This window comes from Mobula birostris, chromosome 8, assembly GCF_030028105.1.
Source record: "Mobula birostris isolate sMobBir1 chromosome 8, sMobBir1.hap1, whole genome shotgun sequence".
In the NCBI taxonomy this organism is placed as follows: domain Eukaryota; kingdom Metazoa; phylum Chordata; class Chondrichthyes; order Myliobatiformes; family Myliobatidae; genus Mobula; species Mobula birostris.
The window spans coordinates 27,040,971-27,064,276 of NC_092377.1; the positions used below are offsets into that span (position 1 = coordinate 27,040,971).

General features: G+C 40.8%; 1 protein-coding gene across 1 annotated transcript in view; it reads right to left on the reverse strand.

Moving 5' to 3' along the window:
• LOC140201990 (regulator of G-protein signaling 7) overlaps positions 1–23,306 on the reverse strand; it is a 486,715-nt gene that overhangs the window by 114,063 nt on the left and 349,346 nt on the right. The window contains exon 3 of the mRNA XM_072266857.1: positions 14,428–14,478. Within this exon, the coding sequence (XP_072122958.1) occupies positions 14,428–14,478 (51 nt within the window). The remainder of the gene's footprint in view (positions 1–14,427; positions 14,479–23,306) is intronic.

Sequence of the window (23,306 nt, forward strand, 5' to 3'; positions counted from 1 at the left end):
TGCACTGGTGTTAAATCAGATTACATACAGTTTCACGTCATTATCTAAAATAAAAACAGAAAATTTTGGAATTATTTAGTAGGTCAGGGCTTAACAGTGGGAAGTTCACTTCATGGAAATTCTTCAGAATAGAAACAGACCCTTCCACCTACAATGTCTATGCTGACCTTTGGACCTAGTTGTAGCAATCCCAGATCTCTCTACGCTCTGCTCATTCAAATACATGTCAAGATGCCTATTAAATATTTCTACTCCTCTTGCCTCTAACACCTCCTCTGGCAGCTCATTCCAAATTATCAACTGCTCCTTGTGTAAAATACTTACCGCCTTGATCCTCTTCAAACATCCTTCTTCTCATTTTAAATGATACCCTCTTGTTTCAGACACCCCTGCTATGGGAAACAGACACTGACTATCTACCTATTTATGCCCCTTATCATTTTGTACACCTTTATTATGTCACTCTAAGCCTCCTTCACTCCAGGTAAAAGAGACTGAGCCTCTCCAAACTATCCCGAGAATGCAAGACCTTCAATCTAGGCAGCATTCTTGTGAATCTTTTTCTGCACCATGTCCCTCAAGAGTGTAATAACTGCAACTGCACACAATATTCTGAACGCAACCTAACCAATACTTGGTACAACTTCATGTTCTGTTTGCCCTGTCTGCCACCAGCAATTATAAGGTCATATGTTCAAACCTCTTTATCAAAATGGCATGCTGAGCACCTCCTCTTGGAATTGTGTATGCAAATCATAAACTCAGGTTCCTAAACAATGGACTCAATACAATCTAGTTTACTGTTCACAATGTTTGATGGCAATCAAAGAACTTATTCTCTATATAGTCTCTTCATATTCTTGTTTCTGCCCACTTGCTTTCCAATCCTGGAGAAGGCTCTCAGCCTGAAACATTCACTGTTTATTTCTCTCTATTTCCTGTCTGACTTCCTAAGTTCCACCACCATTTTTTGCATGTGTTCTACATAGTATGTTGTTTTCCATTTGTATATTCAAACTGGGGAGGAGGGGTCTTCTGTAGGGTTTTTGCTGTATAGTCAGATTCAGCCTGCAATGTCTGATGATCAGGCAGACATGACCGTCAATAAAGTGCTGAAGAACAGTTGTAACAGTAGCACGAGAAGCACCCGGCTGACATTCCTGATGAACACATTATGCTTGCAACTGGAAGTCACCACTGGCTTCCAGCAGCAACTGCGTCCACAGAAGTGTGAAGTGAGTAATCCATTAATGGGTTTATGGGGTGCCAGGGAGGGGTAGCACCTCGGTGGGGGAACATGTTGCGTCCTTTTCAGGGCGGTTAGTCCACCTTTGGTCCCCACTTGGCACTCAGCTCTCACCTGTGGCTCCCCGTAGCTGTTTGCATGCGACAGTGGCCACACCCCGGGCAACGGCTTCGACAAGTCGGCTAAACCAGGTGAGGGTAGCCGACGGGTCTCAAACCCTCGGTGTGATAGGGAGTTGTCTATCCCAGCATGTGAAGACAGACTCCGGCAGATTGAGCGGACAAGACCTATGGAAAGTCCAACGGTCAAGAAGGCGGTCTCTGCAAGCGTCGTGGAACGTGTAGAGCAGGACAAGACACAGAAGACGTCCTGGTCATCCACTGCGCCTAGTCCCATCTCCAGCCGTCTAGACTCTGTCTTGCCACTGGATCCAGATGGGAATTGGGAAGAGAGAGTGAGGCTGACGCTGCGCAACTCTCCCTCACTTAAATCCAAATCACGCGCTAGTCTTGACACCATCATAATGGTGTCGAGGTCCTCATCGACGTCGACGATGGATGAACAACCAACCACCAATGTGCCAACATAGCCAGCATGCCTTTGGCACTGAAAGGTAATCACTTAAACAACTTGAGGAAGTTTTTTTACCTTTTTAGCAGATAAAGGCCTGTGTATCACTAAGGAGAAAATAATGGTGTGAATTACTTGGGAAAGGTATGCAGGTGCAGGCTTGAGAAATGTGGCAATCTCTGATCATTACTGGATGGATTTTATATAAAGTATGAGTTCAATCAATGGTTTGAAATAAAGGACAGAGGGTAGCCAGTTAATCAGTTGAGATTAACTGTTCTGGAAATTAGTCAAGATACAGGGTCATTGCTCAAGGCATAAATTAGATTGCACATTGCCGGGCTAATCGTAAGTCTCTGTCACCCAAGGAAGTGCAATTAAATGTTCATTACCATTCAATGTGGCAATGCTCAAGGTAAAATCTCACCATTACTCATGGAGACATGACTTTATGTTCAATAAATTGACTGGATTGGAAATTATGTATCTTTGAAATAGATGCTTGAACAGAGGTCCCAGACATGTTCTGCATCAGGAGTGCTGAAGATGAAAATTGTGCCATTGATGAGAAAGCACCTTACAGGACATTCTAAAGCCATGGTTTCAGACTGCCCTGATACTGATGGTTAGTCCTTGGATACATCCTGAGAGGAGCAGGTTGGGAAAGGCATGAAGTAATTGGGAGAAGGCTGACTTGGGACCTTTGCTGAGAGGGGAGGAGTGCCCTTGCTCCTCCTGATTCCTTGGAATGGTTTAAAAAAAACACACTAATTTCAACAAACTAACACTAGTTGGTGATTGTGTAGAATTCAGGAACTCAGCTCTGCTCCACTTAGGGCAGAGGTTTCCAATCTGGGGTCTACGGATTCCTTCAGTTAATGGTAAGGCTCATGCATAAAAAAGGTTGGGAATCCCTGACTTACAGAGACTGCAGATGGTGGAATCTGGACCTAGAAACAGAACAGTCTGCTGGAGGAACTCAGCAAGCAAGCAGTATCTGTGGAAGAAAAGGAATAATCAACATTACATGTTGAAACCCAGCATGTATCTGAACCGACCGAGTTACTCCAGCAGATTGTTTGTTGCTGTTCCACTCATTGCTGCTAAGTTTTCAAAAGGATTTCTGTGAACAAAAGAGCATAAGAAATGTGAACACAAGAGCCCTTTGAACCTACTCAGTGAGGTCATGGTTAACGTGATCTCCGCATCGCTACATCTCAGCATGTTCCCCATAACACATGGTTCCTTTATAGATCAAAAGTCTGTCTATCTCAGCTTTAAATAGATTCAAGAACCCAGTCTCCACTGTCCTTTGGGATAGTGAATTTCAAGAAGCTTTGCAAACTGGTAGAAGAAGATTTCCGCTCACCTTCAACTTAACTGGTTTTGGATCCCTAAAGTTCAGATTGGGTCATCTAAAAATAGGTTTTTCAGAATTCACAGTAATAGCAGCTAATTCCCACAACGACACCAGTGGGCTGTCTTCAGTGTATCCATCAATACTTGGAAAAGCAGAGCTGGTGCGTCCAGAATGCTCAAGGATATAGGCTTCCCTAAACTGGGGATTACCACAGCAATTACTGTGGACGGGGTTTACAACCAGCTCTGTGGGACTGACTGTCGTACAAAGGCAATATCTGCAGGTACATTTGATGGATGCATCCCTCTTTGATATTGACCTGAAGGAGCCAGGGATGATTGCAGTTGATCCACTGTCACAGTACAGACCAGAGGTTCCCGAGCAGGGGTCCATGGACCCCTCGCTTAATGGTATTGGTCCATGGTATACAAAAGGTTGGGATTCCCTGGTACAGACCTTTTCCTCCCATAATTTATGCTTTGACACATTATATGCTATACATGAATATTTCTGGCTGTTGGACTTCTAACTAAGTACATATTGCATCAACGCTAATTCTGCATTGATTAGTGTAGAAATAGATTCATGTAGAAATGGGGAAGGCATGAATATTGTCTTGAAATATATTGAAGTCAGAAGGAATAGAGCTAGTATTTATTTGCCCAAATGCAAATCTGCCTGAAATAAACTTCCGAAATGCTCAGTCTGCTTTTACCGTGTGTTCACTGACTGTATGATAAACTGATATGTTCACTTGAGTGATTTACTTCCAAATTGTGCCTAAAAGTAATGGTGCAACACAAGTGATTGTGAAAGATTCAAGTTAGATAAATCAGGAGGTGATGCAAAATGCCAATAGTACAAATTGGTGTTCCCACCAAATAGCAAAAATTAATGGGAAGCTGGACAATTAGGAAGCTTTTAAAAGCCGACAGAGGGCAACAAATAAAGCAAAAGGAGAGAAAAGATGAAATATGAAGGGAAGTGAGCCAATAAAAGATGAAACAAAAAGTTCTTGTTTTCAGATAAATAAAGAATAAAAGAAAGGCTAGAGTGGACAGTAGTCTGCTGAAAATGGAGAAGTAGTTATGGGGAACAAAGAAATGGAAGACAAACATAATAAATATTTGCATCAGTCTTCACTATGGAAAAATCCGGCAGCATACCAGAAATCTGAAAATATCCAAAAGCAGAAGTCCTTATCTGAAGATCGGAGGAGGAGAGGTTCCAGCGATTTCAAATTCCTTGGTGTTATCATTTCAGAGGACTTGACCTGGGCCCAGCACATAAATGCAGTTAAGAAAAATGAATGACAGTGCCTATTCTTCCTTAGAAGTTGTGAAGATTCACTATGACATATAACACTTTGAAAGTGGAGAGTATATTGACTGTCTGTATCACAGCCTGGTATGGAAGCACCAATATCCTCGAATGGAAAATCCTCCAGAAAATAGTGGATGTGGCCCAGGTGCCTCCGGACTCACAGCACCAGGTTCAGGAACCAGTGGGGATAACGTCACTCATCTTCACTTGCCCCATCGCTGAACTGTTCCCACAAACTACGGACTCACTTTCAAGCACTCTTCCCTACATATTTTTATATGCAGTGCTTATTAATTAATTAATAATAATTATATTATTATTGCCGTTTAACTGGCCTGGGTGCAAGATTAGATTGCTTTGGATACCAAGCTGATTTGAAGTGCTTGACAGCGGCTTTGGGCTGGGCAATGAACTCTGGGCTCATGGACCTCTGGTTTCCTTCTCCTGAAGTCAGTAATATGCTCATTGGTCTTGCTAACATTGAGTAAGATGTTGTTTTTATGGCAACACTCAGCCAGATTTTCAATCTCCCTCCTAAAAGCTGATTCATCACCACACTTGCTTCAGCCTGCAACAGTGGTGTTGTCAACAGACTTGAATATAGCAATGCCACTGTGCTTAGCCACATAGTCATAAGTGTAAAGCAAGTAGAGCAAGGGATTAAGCACTCAGCCTTGTATGTATGTTCTGCCTGATGAGAGAGAGATGAAAAGAGAATGTTCAGGGTGAGATTGTTGATTATACTGCTGCTCTACTAACGTGCAATAAGTACAGGCAAAGTCCACAGAGGGAAGGCTGGTTCCCATGATGTGTCCACAACATACTGCAGTTTTGTGCTGTCACAGGTGAAACATCACTATACCAAGCCGTACTGCATCCTGTTAAATTATGCTGGTTATGCTGGTGTGGGTCAAAGGGGACTTGCCAAATGTATTTAGCCTCTCGAGGAAGTAAAGACACTGGTGAGCTTTCTTGGCTGTGGTGTCAAAGTGGTTGAATCAAGACCGGCTCTTGGTGATGTTCACTCCAAGGAACTCGAAGCTCTCAACCCTCTCAAACCCAGCACCACCGACATAAACTGGAACAAGTGCACTACCCCACTTCCTGAAGTCAATGACCAGACCTTTTATTGCAGAGGTGACACTAAAGTAAACCGATGAGGTACAATTTTACTGAATGATGGAGCAGGCACAAGGAACAGAATGGTGTACTCTTGCTTCTACTTCCTGACTTTCATGAAAGGGATACCCAGAATGGGGATTCCCATTTTTCTGGTTTATTTAAGATCTAGAGTACAATTGGAAGCCAAATGAATCTTCTGAAGAATCAACAAGCAACAAGGAGGAAGCTTTGTAATCCATTGTGGCTGTCTACCTTTTTTCAAACAGCTGTCCATTTAGTCCCATGTCCCTCCTCATTTCCCTCAGCTCTGCACAGTACTTCTGTAAGTCCCTTGCATAAATTCCTGCTTAATCTGCTTCCACCAGTCTGTTGGGCAGGGCATTCCAAATCATATTAAATTAATCTTTAAAAAGTAACTCTCTCATCTCAACTCTGGCTCTTATGACAATAATTTCTTTTAATAACACAACACTATGATTTGGAATGTTTTGTTAACTCCCCCTTTAACCTCCTCTGCTGTCAGAGGAACAACTACAATCATTGTGGAGAAAAACTCACCTTACCCTAGGAGAAGAGAACTACATGGCTTGTCTCTATGTAGTTTAGGGGAGGAGTGCATATAACAAGGTATTTTTCATCAATTTCTCAAATTACTGTAAGAAATTTGAGAAATTGATGGGAAATTCTGTATGAGAATAGGCATAGCCTATCAAGTCAATGCCAACTCTCAAAGCAATCCCATCAATCTCATTTCCCCACTACCCTAGCCTATCTCAGATTCCAATCAACTCTTTCTGATTCTCTTGATGCACAACCACTGCAGGGCTAAATTGCAATAGCCACTTATCCTACCACATCCTTCAGGGATTCATTCAGGCTTTCACAAGATTTTTTAAAAGGAGCTACATCAACTCCATTATCATTATCAGGTTTAATATCACCAGCATATGTCACGAAATTTGTTGTCTTTGCAGCAGCAGTACAATGCAATGCATAATAATAGAAAAGAGAGAAAACTGAATTCCAGTAAGGATATATATATTAGATTGTTAAATTAAATACATTGTGCAAAAAAGAAATAAAAAATAAGTAGTGAGGTAGTGTTCATGGGTTCAATGTCCATTCAAAAATCATATGGCAGAGGGGAAGAAGCTGTTCCTGAATCGTTGTGTCTTCAAGCTCCTTTACCTCCTTCCTGATGGTAACAATGAGAAGACGGCATATCCTGGGTGATGGGGGTCCTTAATGATGGACAACGCCTTCTTGATGCATCGCTCCTTGAAGATGTCCTGGATACTAGGGAGACTAGAGTCCATGACTGAGCTGACTAAGTTTACAACTCTCTGCAGCTTACTTTGGATCCTGTGCAGTAGCCCCCAACCCATACCAGACGGTGATGCTACCAGTTAGAATGCTCTCCATGGTACATCTGTAGAAATTTCTGAGTGCTCTAGGTGACATAAGATATCTCCTCAAACTCCAAATGAAATATTATCACGGTTGTGCCTTCTTTGTAGCTGCATCAATATGTTGGGTTCCTTAGAGATACTAACACCCAGGTAGTTGAAATTGCTTATCTTTCCACTTTTGATCCCTCTGTGAGGATTGGTCTGTGTTCCCTTGCCTTACCCTTTCTAAACCACAATCATCTCTTTGGTCTTACTGATGTTGAATGCAAGGTTGTTGCTGTGACAGCACTCAACTAGTTGGTATATTTCAGCTTCTCGTCACCATCTGAGGTGCTGCCAACAATGGTTGTATCATAAGCAAATTTACAGATGGCAATAACAGGGGAAGGCAATAAGGGGTCCTGGGAAAGTGACCTGGGCTTTTGCCCATTCGTTACCACTCAACTGATGGAGGGCAGTTACCAGATTTCTCTGTTGCTTAGGGCAGACAACAAAATCACAGAAAGGCTAGACCATAGAAGCTTAGCCCACCAAATCCATGCAAGCTCTTTGCTAGAGTATTCAGCTAGTCCCACGCTGCTGTCTTATCTCTATAGCTCTGTAGTTTTTTCCTACCTTCAAGTACTTCTCTGACAGATATCCTTCTTTTGAGCCAGTGAAACCTGTTTTGGGAAGCTAAGTCTATTGAGATCAACTTTAGCATAACTTAACAGAGATAAGCATATCCATATCCAATACCATGGGGTTCACCATATCAATCTAGTTATTGATAGGATTCCTTATCTTATTTACTTACTTTTGCCATGCATCTTTTTCAAAATTCTCGTCACTAGATTCCAGCCTGACTGCAATCTGAACTCTGCACTATTGCCATTGACCACTCACAAACACGACCCACATATAAGATGATGAGAGGCATTGATCGTGTGGATAGTCAGAGGCTTTTTCCCAGGGCGGAAATGGCTGCCACAAGAGGGCACAGGTTTAAGGTGCTTGGGAGTAGATACAGAGGAGATGTCAGGGGTAAGTTTTTTACGCAGAGTGATGAGTGCGTGGAATGGGCTGTCAGCAACGGCGGTGGAGGCGGATACGATAGGGTCTTTTAAGAGACTTCTGGATAGGCACATGGAGCTTAGAAAAATAGAGGACTATGGGTAACCCTATGTAATTTCTAAGGTAGGGACATGTTCGGTACAACTTTGTGGGCCGAAGGGCCTGTATGGTGTTGTAGGTTTTCTATGTTTCTATGTTTCCCTCTCAGTGCTTTATAACCCTCTTCCAATTCCATGATCCAATCTTTGAGGTCCCAATCCACCATGTGACTGAGGTTCACTATTCCTCATTTGATCCCTGTTGCTTGATCTGTGACCTGAGCTCCCCCATTAGCTCTGCAATCCCTGATGTTTCTGTGCCTATTCCACATTGCCCTTACCAATGTAACATTTGGAACAGATCCCGCCACATCGGATGGCATTTCCAGAGCCTAAACAGCACTGGGAGCACCATTAACATATTCCCTGCATTTGAAATTTCCTCTCAAAATATTTTCAGTGACTGCTCTTTTGCTCTTGCTTTGAGATGTGCTTTCTAACTTTAATTAACATTCTGACCTTGCTCATTTACTTTTCTAGTAACCTGAAGCACAAAAGCAGGTTGAGTATTTTAAACATTGTTAAAAGCTGGGCTAGAATTTAGGAATCTTTAAATGAATCAAATTATGACCAAGGTACAATGTACATTTATTCTTTGTAAATTAAGGAAGCCTTCTCCCCTTTGTTTTTTCACATATGACATTAAAATCTGAACTTAGCATATAAATATCAGAGAAACTGGCACTAGCAGTGTCCTGAGGACACTGTACTGCTGGTAGATCTCACAGGAAAGAAATGCTCGTATATGATTCTCCTTCCACTATTATGCCTGAAACTTACTGTGGAACTGTTCTTCTGAAATGAATTGCTTCATCCCCATGTGCAGCAAGGTCAAGCCACTGAGGAGTACAGGACTGATTTTTGATTGTGTATACCTTGGCACATACTGTAACTTTCTGAACTGGAGAAAATGCTTAAGTAGATGGTCTCTGAATGAAACTATCTGTCTGAAATAATGATTCCTAAATTTATACCTTGGCTAACTGTCAAATGGATAAAGCTGTGATTTGTGATTTATATTAAAGAAGATTTCTGATTTCATAAGAGGTAGACCAAGGTCATTCCACGGGTGCCACCAGTAATTTGATATGACTTCTTTCAAAGCTCTCTGTGCAACAAGAAGCAGTGAAGGTTTGTATTATGAGGTAAAATAGAAATCCTGGTCCCAATTCAGTCAACAGGGAAACATACAGGTTAATCACAGCATATTGTTGCATCAGAGAGTCTTGCTGACACATCAACTTAGAAACTTTCATAAACATCAATACCTATTTATCTATGTGCTAGTAATCCAATCCAGATTATTATTCATGATATGACTGAAATAACATGATTTTTCTACAGTTTGATTTTCAATAGAACAAAACTTCTTGGAAAATTATGCACCCCAAAGCCCTGAAATTCTGAAGATAAACTTGGCTTGCTGTTGCAGTTCTCCATTCCAGTCTGTTCTGAGCCTTTGGCCTCTCATATTGTTCCCAGGAAGCTCCCATGCAACTCAAGGAATAGCATCCCCTTTTCTGATAGAGCACAAGGCTGCATTTACCTGAGGTAAGTAACCACAATACCAGTTGCAGCAAGTTCACTGCAAGGAGAGCACTGTGGATTATGGAATAAATGGAAGGTGGGTTGGGAGCAGAGGGAGTAACTTGTGGGTGTTGGGTAGATGGAGAGGATGGGGGAAAGTAAAATGATTGATTGATGGGAGCCAGTCAGATCAGAAAAAAAGGGAAGTGACAGAGATAACTGAAAGTTAACAATATCAATGTTCATGCTGTCAGATTGGACACTATCAAGGTGTAGTTTCTCTAATCTGCATCTCACCTAAACTAGGCAATGGAGGAGGCTGTGAACAGACATGTCAGTGTGGGAATGAGAAGTGGAATTAGACTGGTTGGCCACTGTGAGATTCTAGCTTTGTATGAGTATTCACTCCATGAAGATTTGGTTATACTTCTGCACTCCACACTTCAGATTTTTTAACTTAGTACAAGTAACATTTTCAGAGCTGTTTGAATGATATGATGCTGTATAAATGGTCAGAGTACCTACAATCAAATCTATTGTCAGAGTGAGTTTTAAGTTCCTTAAAAATATATGGCAAAAAAATTTTGAATCAGAATCAGGTTTAATATCACCAACATATATTATGAAATTTGTTGTCTTTGCAGCAGTGGTACAATTACAGAACACACACACACACACATATATATATCAAAACAGTTAAATTAAATAAGTAGTGCAAAAATAGAAATAAAAAAGAACTGTGAGGTAGTGTTCATGGATTCAATGTCCATTCAGAAATCAGATGGTAGAGGGGAAGAAACTGTTCCTGAATCGTTGAGTGTGTTCCTTCAGACTTCTATACCTCTCTTCTGATGGTAGCAATGTGAACAAGGCATGAGCTGGGTGATGGGGGTCCTTAATGATGGATGCCACTTTTTTGAGCTCCTTGAAGATGTCCTAGATACTACAGAGTCCAGTGCCTATGATGGAGCTGACTATGCTTACAAATCTGTAGCTTATTTCGATCCTCTACAGTAGACCACCATACTAGACAGTGATGCAGCCAGTTGGAATGCTCTCCACAGTACCTCTATAAAAATTTGTGAGTATCTTTGGTGACATACTCCAATCTCCTCCAACTCTTAATGAAATATAGCCACTGTTGTGCCTTTCTAGCTGTATCGATATGTTGGGTCCAGGATAAACCCTGAAAGATATTGACACCCAGGAAGATGAAAATGCTCATTTTTTTCCACTTCTGATGACTCTATGAAGACTCGTGCTTGTTCCCTCGTCTTACCCTATGAAGTCCACAATCTTTGGTCTTACTGATTTTGAGTGCGAGGCAGTATAACCAAAAACTTCCACTGGAAATAATTTCCAAAGGACTTCTTGTTCAAAGAGACAATGCAATTATACTTGGTGGCTCTCTGGTCACTTTTACATTTATGGTGAATGGGATTAAGATCGATCTAAAAGTATTAAGTTCCTTGGTGTAGTGGGTTACATTTTATTGCTGTTTTTATTCAACTGCTGTTATTTGATGATTTCCTGGAACAACATGGTAACAATAAGCCACTAACTAGTCAGGCTACATTCAATTCAGTACTTAATCAACCTGTCACTAAAGTAATGCATGTTATGAACAGAACTCGAATGTTGATCAGCACTATTAGATTGCTAAGGCAGCTAAGATGATTCTAATAATATTGCTATACTTGCATTTATAAATTGCCTTATCAGTTTGCAGTGCACTTTAGACTACATTATTTCTGAAGCACAGTGATTGCTGCTCTGTGGGTGGATAAACATGGCATGAATTTACACCAGGAATATCCCATACCTACTCATGAGTTCACACTCTAATTAGTGGCAAAAACAAAACCATTAAATAGTGCCATAATGTTACTAATGTCCCACACAAGTTTTAAAAGCAGCTACAACAAAAATGCTCACGGGGATTTTGATTTAATGTGTCGAGTGAGGAGTAACATTCCATTTTTTTCATCCGCTCAACAATCTTGCTTCAGTAAACAATGTTCAGCAGAGGGTAAATGTCCCAAAGCACAGCTACCAAAAATTTTACATTGAACTACATGGACATACTAGGGAAGGTAACCAAATTTCAATAAAGAGTCAAGAAAATGGACAGCCTGAAAGGAGGAAAGGAAAATAATTAAATCAGAAATTTAGAACTTAGACCATGGCAATTGTAGAAAGACTAAATCTAGACCCTCTACAAGCTTTAGCTGGTGGAGGGTGGTAGAATATATCTGTTACAAAGGAATGTCAATTTATAATGTAAGCTTTAAAGCCGACATGTGGCTCAATCACAAGCCTTCAGATCCACAAGGAGAAGGGAGTGTGGCCAACTCATAAGGTTAGACACGTGAATACACATGATAATGGGTATGGACTGTTGTCAGGAATTGCACCATCTGTCCCTCTTCCAGCAGCCGTGCAGTTGTGCTGGGAGCTGATCATTGTAAATCAGACGTGGAGCTAATCATTGTAAATCAGACGTGGAGCTAATCATTGTAAATCAGACGTTCAGCTAACATTACCCAAGGGCTAATTTGCTGAAAGTCTACTTTAAGCACGAGGAGTTGGGAATCAATAGCATGGGAAATCAGGAAACAGATTTCCTCGTTTCAATTAAAGACAGCCAGAACATGTGATGAAGGAAATGCATTAGGTCTGGAGACAAGAAGGTGTTTCAGAATGGTGGAAAGTGACTGCAAGGATCTTCAGAGAGTGAACCTGCATTTTGTTGGAAATTATGGCCCGGGAGTTTCTATTTCCCCTGCAAAAAATAACTTTGTACATCTTAGGAAAAGGACATAGAAAGGATTAAATTAAATAGCTTACCCATGTAATAGGGGAGAGAATAATGAGGGATAATGACTGGTAAATGGTGATGTGGATTGTACTACTGAGGTAACAGGGAACCGCAGACATGGAACGCAGCAGTGACAACACTCCAGCTTCAGGAACTTCACTAATTGTGTTATAGTGGGCACCATTGTGTAATAGAAAATTGGAAGCAATAGGGGAGAGAGTCAGAATATAGATTCCCTCATTTTAATTAAAGGCTGCCAGCACCCCTGATAAAGGAAATCACTGGAGAATTGGAGAATGAGGGGAGATTTGATAGAGGTATACAAAATTTAAGAGGTACAGATAGGCTAAATGCAAGTACGCTTTTTTTCACTGAGTTTGGGTGAGAATAGAACTAGAGATTATAGGTTAAGGGTGATATACTTAACGATATACTTAATAACATTAGGATGAAATACTTAATTGGGAGGGGAGGAGAAGATGGCGGAGCGACGCACCGCACGCGGCCGCTCCGAAATGATATCTATATTTATTAAGTAGATATGGGGCACAATCCTGATTTGATGGAGTCAGACGTGAGAAGCACGGAGGAACATCTGGAGAAACTTCTGAAATGCCCACTTCGCTGCCGCTGCTACTGTGCGATCGAGAATCTCCGGAGGGGAAGGCCCCAAATCCTTGGCTTTGCCTATTGTCTGTTGCCAGGGCCAGGGTCGAAGCGCCCAGCAGAGATGGTGCTCAGTGCTCGGTGTCGGAGGGCTGGTCGGAGGCTCGAAGTTTTCGGACGGACTCAAGAGTCGGCTGTGGTTGGGTGCTTCCAGGGTGCTGCATTGGCAAGTTTGCGGCACTGGAGGTTCATGGCAGGGAGAGTTTTTCTTCCTTCTACCGTCTGCGTGAGATGACGGGACTTTCGAGAGACTTTGAGACTTTTTTTTTACGTGCCCATGGTCTGTTCTTTATCAAATTACGGTATTGCTTTGCACTGTTGTAACTATATGTTATAGTTATGTGTTTTTTGTCAGTTTTTCAGTCTTGGTTTGTCTTGTGTTTTTGTGATATCACACTGGAGGAACATTGTATCATTTCTTAATGCATGCATTACTAAATGACAATAAAAGAGAACTGCGTGCCCTCATGATCTAATCTAATCTAATGAGAACCTGAGGGGGAATTTCTTCGCCCTGAGGGTGGAGTGAGTGTGGAACGAGCTTCCAGCTAAAGTGGAGGATATGGGTTTGATTTCAACATATAAAAGAAGTTTGGACAAGTGCATGAATGGGAGGGCCATGGAAGACAATGGTCCAGGTACAGGTCAGTGAGACTAGGCAGAATAATAGTTCAGCATGTACTAGATAGGCCAAATGGCCTACTTCTATGCTGTAGTGCTCTATAACTCTGACTCGAGAGCAGAGGAAGGCACAGAGGAATAAATAAGGCCTGTTGGCATTAGCTGGATATGTTGATATTTACAGCCGCCAAATGATCAAGATGCCAGATGTCAGAGCACATGATGCAACCCATGATGTCAGAGGTAACAAGAAGTCTATAACCTGGACAAAACCTAGTGTACTTCTGTCCTACACTGCCCATTCAACAAGGATGTGTTCCACTTGGCACTGTGCATCAATCGGCTTTCTAACAGAGGAAGTGTCAAGATGTTGCAGTTCATTTGCAGTACTGCTAGGGTAAAGATCAAGGACACAGTGACTCGAAAGGCATTGTTCTCTCTTAACAGAGGCTGTACCAGCTAAGTCAAGCTAAGTAAAATTTCAGGCGATATCAAATTCTACAAAATAATCAGCTTCAAATTATTTAAGTTACGTCATGCTTTTTGAAATAAATGCTTTGTTCTACTTATCGGATTGTGCATGGATTTACCAGTTTGAATCTCAGTAATTGTACCTTGATCTTCAATGTTCAGATTCTTCAATAGCCACTGGACAATATCTGCACCTGTTAAAGTAAAACAGGAAAGAATGCTTGAATTATTGTCAACCAACTTAATCATGTCTATAGGTTCCATTTGAAAATATGACGCAGTCATGCAGCAACTGTCTATCTTGCCTTTTTTTTTGCTTTGTTACATTAAAATATAACATCCAAGCCAGAATCTGTGTTTTTCTGTTCATCATTTCATACATAATAGATGGGTCAGAAGGCGTCTACTTGGGTCCGAACTTGGGAATGTAGTCTCAGGTTAAAGATCAGCCAGGAGAAATTTATTTACACAGGAAGGAGATAGCTTTTGAACTCTATCTTGAGGGCCATGGATGCTCAGTTGTGGAATGTATTTAAGATGGAGGCTGATGGGTTTTTGATCACTTTAAGCAATCAGAGGGCATTGGAAATGAAAAGGAAGATGGGCTCAGGCACAGCGTCAACTATGAGTCATCAGCCCATACCCCACTGCAGCTTCCGTTTCACACCTTCCGTCTGCTGTTTGACTGTGCAAGGATCGTGACCTCTAGTCAAAAGGCAAATGTTCAGACACAAAGATGCAAGGAACTAAATTCATCAGATATTTTAAAACTTTAATCTTTTGTTTGTTTATATCGTCAGAGAGTTATTAACATGGAGAAAGGCCTTTCGGCCCTTCATGTCCATGCCAATCGAGGAGTCTACCTGAGTTAGTCCCATTTGCCTCATATACCTCAAAACATTCCCTATCCATATTGTAATTGTACTTTACCACTTTTTAAATGCTGTAATTGTACCTGCCTCGACCACTTCAGCTGGTAGCTCTCTCCATATATCCATTACCCTTTGCACGAAAACTTCTCCTACAGGTTCCCTTTAAATCTTTTCCATTTTCCCTTAAAACTATACCCTATAGTTTTAGACTCTGAATCTATCTAACATAAACTCCCTAATCTGGGACCATTCACCTTAACTAAGCCCATCATGATTTTATAAAGTCACCCCTCAATCTCCTTTACTCCTCAGAAAACAGTCCCACCCTATGCAGTCTCTCCTTCTAATAAAAGCTCAGGTTCCAGCAAGATCCTTGAGATCTTTTCTGCCCCCCAATTCCTCAGCTTAATCATATCTTTTCTATACTGTACTTACCAGAATTCCACGCAAAACTCCAAAAGTGGTCCAACTAACATTTTGTACAGCTGTAACATATCCCATTTCTTGCATTCTGTGCTGACCAAACAATGAAAGTGTGCACTATACCATCTTCAACACTTTGTCTGCATATACCCTCACTTTCAGAGAACTCTGCACTTGTACCCCAAGGGCTATCTGTTGCACAACTTTACTCAGAGACCTGCTATTCACTGTGTATGTTCCTGCCTTAGTTTGAATTGACAAAATGAGCTAGTTCTCATCTGTCTAAGTTAAATGCCACCTACTATTTTCCTTTGTTCACTTTCCCAGTTAAATTAGCATAACCTTGGGCAAATTCCTTCACTGTCCACCAATTTTGTTGTCATCCACAAACTTACTAATCATGCACACCTGCATTCTCAAACAAATTGCTGATGTATATGACAAACAACACAAACCCAGCACCAATTCCTGTGGCACACCATGGGTCCCTGGATCTCCAATCTGAAAAACAACGCTCTGCTACTAGCTGCTTTCAGACCAGCCTACCATGTGGGATCTTGTCAAAGGCCTTGCTAAGGTCGATGCAGACCATGTCCTTGTCAATCCTCCTCGTCATCTAGCTTGTAATGAAGGCCTTCTTAAATAAAGACACATCATTAGCCACCCTCCAGTCCTCTGGTATTGCATCCACAGATAACGATACAAAGATTACACATGTCCAAATCTGTGACTATGTTTGTGAATTCCTAATTATTGACCACATGTTCTGGACCCCAGCACAAATTTCAAATGCAACCTTGGCTTCCTTTATAATTGTCTCCAGCTTCTTCCACCATCCAAATGACTTGGGCATTCTTTTTGTTTATTCAGTCATTTTTTGAGACAAGGATGCTGCTGGCAGGGTCAGCATTCATTGCCCAGCCCCAATTATCCATGAAAAGTGGTGGTGAGCCACTGCCGTTCAACTGGTAAAGCTGGGTAGGGAGCTCTAGGATTTGGACCATGGATTCCCAATATGGGGTCCATGGACCCCTCCATTAAAGGTAAGGCTCCATGGCATAAAAAAAAAGTTGGGAACCTCTGCCTTAAACCAAATTACATTAAAAGAATGGCAGCATATTTCTGGGAAAGAATCCTTTGCAACTTGGAGAGGAACCTGCTGCAAGTGGTGTTTCCATTCACCTCTTACCATTGCTCTTTAACCCCAGTACTTCTTGCAGATGGTAAACACTGTGGAGAGAATTAACATTCTGAGTGATGGATGGCATGGCAATAGATTGTATTTCTTTGTCTGGATGGTATTGAGCTTCCTGAGAGATACTGGAGGTACACTCATACAGGCAAGTCACCTGTTGCTGAATTTTGGTCACTGTTCTGTGCAGAGGTTTCAGTAGATGTAATGACCACCTTAGAATTTACACAGACAACTCCCACATAAATCAGAGACAGGTTAGTTCTGAGTTTAATCCCAGTTCAAGCACAGGCACATTCCTTTGTCTGTGTTCTTCTGCAGAAGGCACTACAGTTTGCCTTGTACTTCTAAGTGCAGATGGAGCAATGATTTATAGTTGTATGGTTTCCTTACTGTTTCAGTTTCATGTTGACCTTTTAATGCATCCCAACATCTGATCTGTTTTACTCACTGCCTCTGAGCCGTTGTGCAATTTAATGACGATCAGGGGACCAGATCTCTCTCCTTTTATGGATGCATTTTTCTGTCCACGGTTGCCCTGAAGGATGCCAGGTAGTGACACTCGTAAAAGTAAGGCTTCACACACATATATATTCTTCCAAAAGCTCAGTTTAGCTCAGAAGGTGACACATCAGTTTCAATAACCTCCCACCATTATTGCACAGCAATTGTATAAGAACTGTAAGTGTTCATTTTAAATAATAGGCTGATTACTAAAATCATCACAATATTCAGTTTGCTATCTCTTTCTTTCTGGCAGGTTTTTTATCACATATCCACACGGACTTTGTCATTCTTTTTTCTAATTAACACTAAATGATAAGCGCAGCTTTAAAACTGCAAGATTCAAAGGATTAACCTCAGAATATTTCATGTCCTGTAGTTTGCTCACCAGATTTGGTAACAAGATGAATTTATTCACTTGCCAAAGCTTTCAAATAAACCTATAATTACAACATTTGGAAATTACGTAGCCACTGTTAGCTTGTCTCCGCTCTGGGGCTCAAAATCATCAACCTGCTTTCTTCTTCCAAGAAAGGTCAGCTCAGCTGCAGGTTGTAAATTCTGTGTGTATATATATCCACACTGTTGGCAAAACCAGATGCCCTAAACGTGGAGACACAAAAGAATGCAGATGCTGGAATCTGGAGCAACAAGCAAGGTGGAGGGGGAACTCTGTGGGTCAGGCAGCATCTGTGGAGGGAAATGGGTGGTTGAAGTTTTGGATCGAGACCCTTCATCTGGAGTAAATGTGCTGTTTTATGATAATCCAGTACTTTTATGTTCATTATTACTAATCCTATCTTTTTATTAGAATATAGAACAGTACAGCACAGGAACAGGCTACTTGGCCCACAATATTGTGCCGTACCAGCTAAAAGGAAATCAAAAATGCCCAAACACCCATTCCTTCCACCTACACCATGTCCACGTCCATGTCTTTCCATCTTCCTTGCATCCATGTACCTACCCAAAGGTTTCTTAAAAGCCTCTAACGTATTTGCCACACCAAGCAGTGCATTCCAGGCATCCACAACTCTCTAATTAAAAAACTTAACCCTCACATCCCCCTCTTCACCTTCAATGCAGGCCCTCTGGCATTAGACATTTCAAACCTGGGAAACAGATACTTTCTGTCCATTCTAACTATGGCTCTCATAATCTTGTAAATCTCTGTCAGATCTCCCCTCAGCCTCCAGCACTCCAGAGAAAAACAACCCAAGTTTATCCAGCCTCTCGTGATAGCACATGCCTTCTAAATCAGGGAGCATCCTGGCGAACCTCCTCTGCACCCTCTCCAAAGCCTCAACATCCTTCCTATCGTGTGTATGCAATACTCCAGACGTGGCCTAACTGGAGTTTTATAAATTTGCAGCATAGCCTTCTGATTTTATTTTTTATTCAGAGAAATGGCACAGCAACAGGCCTTTCTGGGCCATTGGGCCCACGCTGCCCAATTACACACGTGCCCAATTACACACGTGACCAATTACACACGCTGCCCAATTACACATGCGACCAATTAACCTACTAGCCTATATATCTTTGGAATATGGGAGGATGCTGGAACATCTGGAGGAAATATATGTGGTCACAGGGAGAACATACAAACTCCTTATATGCCGAGGCGGGAAACAAACCTGAATTGCTGGCGCTGTAAAGCATTACGTTAACCGCTACACTACTGGCCAACCCTGCATTGGATTTATTGAATCTGAATTCCCCGCTTGCTGATTGGGATTCAGATTCACATTCCCAGACCTATAAAGTAGTCAGTTAATCAATATCTTACCATACACAGCTGATTGAGACTTTCAAAAATAATCTGTTTCAATAAGTATTTAATGCTAAATCATTCCCAGGTTGAGGGAAAAGGTGAAGGAACGGAAATGTCTAGATTGCTTGACAAAGAACTCTTTCTGTCTAGTCTATGATTCCAGTAGAAACTTAACACTATTATAAAATCAGTCATGAGAGAAAATCATCTGGATAAAGTGATTCCTTTTGAATATCAGGATATCAACAGAAGTTTACTGTCAAATTAAGGAACTGATATTGTGAAGACTGGTTGACATTTAACAAGCCAAACAAGATATTAAAATCAGTAGGATAAATTCTAAGCACAACATCAGAGTCAGCCAGAATCACTGGTAATGTCCCAGGCCCCACTTATGACCATGTTCCATGTTGCAGTTGCTGCAGTTAACATTGATATCCATGGCCAGTATGGTCTCATTTCTGTTCAGTTGTTGTGACTCCTGCTGAAAGACTAAATGTCTCCTGTGGGCAGAACTGCACCAGCTGTGATGATCTCTTAAATCTCATAGCTTGCTGGTATCACTTAATCTGGATGGATGAGGCAGTGCTTTTCAGATAGTGTTTTAAAAGAGCACTTTAAAAAAAAGTAATTCATTGAAATAAATGGCTGCAAACATTGATTAAGTAAAAAATGATCATGCAAATACTTCAGCCTAAGAAATATAAAAATACTTTACAAAAGCCTTAGGAATAAATAACTACCTTGAAACATAAAACTCAGTATTCAGATCAAAATATTGAAAACAGAACAGACACCATGGATTTTGTATTTCAATGGAAATTTCAGAGACTTGTTCTGGACTAAACTTTAGTTCTCACTACTACCATCGGGCAGGAGGTACAGAAGCCTTCGGCTCCACACCACCAGACTTAGGAACACTTATTACCCTATAGCCATTAGGCTCCTGAACTTGGGTAGATAACTTCATTCAGCTCTATTCTGAACTGATCAGATTCACTTTCAAAGATTCTTTATGACTTATGTTCTCAGTTTTATTATTTTTGTTTGCAGAGTTTGGCTTATTTTGCACATTAGCTGTTTGTTAGTCTTTGTCTATGTATAGTTTTTTTTCATAAAATTCTACTGTATTTCTTCAATTCCTGTAAATACTTGCAAGAAAATGAATTGCAAGGTAGTGCATGGTAACCTATGTATGTTGATAATAAATTTACTTCGAACTTTTTTGTGACCCTTATTTCACAGTCATTATCCTGACATAGAAGCTTCAATTTTGATCAGTGGTGGGGCAAGGATCCAGTATAAATGATATGGACAACAGACATGGTGTAAAGAGGTCTAGAGGGGTGGTCAGAGTTTCACCTGGAAATGATGGTTAACTCAATTTGCTAGGGGAAAATGGATCCTGCAGCACTGAGAAATAAACAAGGACTATGCAATCCAGTTTCGAGGCATCTGCACTTTGTAAAATATGGATAGTTAAAAACATTTTGACTTACTGATGTAGTTCTCCTGGTACATTTTGTTGGAATGAACAATTCTGCTAAAACTACAGTATTGTGTTCCTGCTTATACATTTTATCATAAGCAGGAACACAATACTGTAGTTTTAGCAGAATTGTATATGGAGCAGAATTGTATATAGAGCAGAATTGTATATAGAGCAGTTCTTATATATTTTTTAAATAAGTCGGTCTATAGGGAACCGTATTGTAAATTTCCAGATTGAATCCTTTAATGGCTCAGTTACACTGCTCTCCTTCACAGGCCTTGCTCCTGGTGGATTGACAGATTGCAAGATTAATGACTGTGATCTCATCACCACTGATTTATGCTGGAGCAGCTCTCAGTCCGTTGCCAGGAAACTCTATCATCAATGTACGATACTGTTCCAATGCAATACACACACAAAATGCTGGAAGAACTCAGCAGCTCAGGCAACATCTATAGAAATGACTAAACAGTTGATGTATAAGGCCGAGACCTTTCATCAGTCCTGATGAAGGGTCTTGGCCTAATATGTCGATTGGGTTTCTAGCATCAGCAGAATCTCTTGTGTTTATGATTTACTGTTTCAATGTGTTTCTTTTTTTTAAATTTTGGATGCTGCCAGGTAGACTTAACCCTGCCAGTCTTAACCCTCCCATCCTCCCATTTTTTTAAATTGCTCAAGCTTACTTAATTTGTTTTGTAAAATTAGCCAATGATATAACTGTAAAAGCCTGCGGCCTTTTTATATCCAGTTGATACTCCTTGTTAGCCTCCTGTTATAAAGTGTTAGTAATGCTTTGAATGTGAAATAATGTTTTCACTTGGCATAAGACCAGTTACAATTTCTAATTTTACAGATTTAATCACAACAGCAGATGCCTACCTCAGTTGGAAGCTTATTGAAACTTGACAACAGTTAATTACAATTCTTTGTTAAAAAAGCACATATTTAATTTTCACTTTCCCATTTGATTATGCACAAAGTGAATTAGTTTAATATAACATGTTTGCTTAACTCTTAACACTGATAGTCACAAGCTGTGACTGATTTTCACAGCAGACTTTGGTGTACAGATGAGCACCAGCCCTATTGTAATTGCCTGGCCAACATATGTAAATGTAAGTCCCCAATTTATTAGTGATCTTCATGTGTGAGAATTCATGTATCAAATTTCTGAGGAATGCTTGACTGTACAATAGGCATTAAAACCTTGAGCTTTAGTCAATTAACTTTTCATAGGATAGCTTAAAAACAGAATCAAGATTGTCTTAGGCACTAAGATGTTAATTTTGAACAGGTTGATGACTCTGTTGGAGTGAACATGGAGTGAAGTAAGTGTTTATTGCCTAATATGTTGTCCAGCAGGCAAGAAACCAACAGGAAAGTTGTAACATAATCTCACTACGATACTTCTACAGTTGACTGAGTACATTAATGAAAAAAATTGACAAACTAAAGCCAAGAACTGCAAGAGATTATCTGAAAGAAGTCTTTAATATTGTGAACGGCTATAAAAGAATTTTTTAAAAATCAACATAACCCTTTGCCAGACCCACAAATCTTAACCTCATGCCTGTAAAACTGGGCTTTCTGTGACAGCCTACTGCTGAATTAAACATGTATTTGTTTATTTCTGTAAACTCTTTCCACCAGCTGTTGGTCCTTTTCCAGTATTCGTCTTTCCAAACGACAAGTACATTTACCAGGTCAATTGCAAGTCATAAATGGTAGGCATTATATGAATGTACAACATGATAAATCTGAGTCTTGTAAGTTTTAGTGGGCTGCTGAGGGGCTTACACCGAGATTTACAGAACACATGCATAAGAGCAAGAGAAAAGAATGGATCAGGTCATCAGATGTCTGCCATGTCCTGGCCAGTTGAGGGAGGGAATGACTGATACCTCGAGACCTCTAGACCACCTATGAAGATAGGTCTCAAGGTTTCCAGTATCTGCGGAATCTCTTGTGTCAGCACCTATGCAACTCTGCTCAGTGAAATGGACATCTAGCCATAATGTAGAAAATTCTGCCTCCAAGTTATGTGAGGTCATCACAAATCAAACCACTTGCCTGTATGAATCTAACTCCAATGACAAACAAGGAACTTGGCAGTGTCTGGGAGAAAGCCTATGGCTTGATTGGCACCCAATCCATCACACTGTAACTACCGTGTGTCCTATCCACGTAATATACCACATTAACTTGCCAAGATTTGTTTTTGAATCTCTCCTGAAACAGTGACCTCTACAGTCTTAAAGGACCAGGGCAGACTCTTGTCTGTAAGTTCCTCTTCCAGCACCACTCAATCCAGGGTTGGAAATAAATCACCATTCCTTCATTTTACTGTGTCTAAATCCTGATGTTCTCTAGCCCAAAGCACTGTGGGACCACCTTCACCAGTAGGACTGCAGTAGTTCAAGAATACAACACATCTTCGCCTTTACAAGGGCAGATAAAGCTGAGCAATAAATACCAATCTTTTCACCAATACCACAGAAACAATGAAAAGAAATGTCCTGTGGAGTTAACTACATCATGGGAACCAACCACTCCTCAATTGTCTCTGGATATTCATCTCTCTGCCTTAGTAATGCAGCCAGCATAACCAATGATCCCAGACATTCTCTCTTCTCCGCTCTGCCATCAGGCGGAATGATACAAAAGCCTAAAAGCATATACTACCAGGCTCAATGACAGCTTCTATCCCTCTGTCATCAGACTCTTGTACAGACCTCTTGTATGATAAGTTGGATTCTGTACCT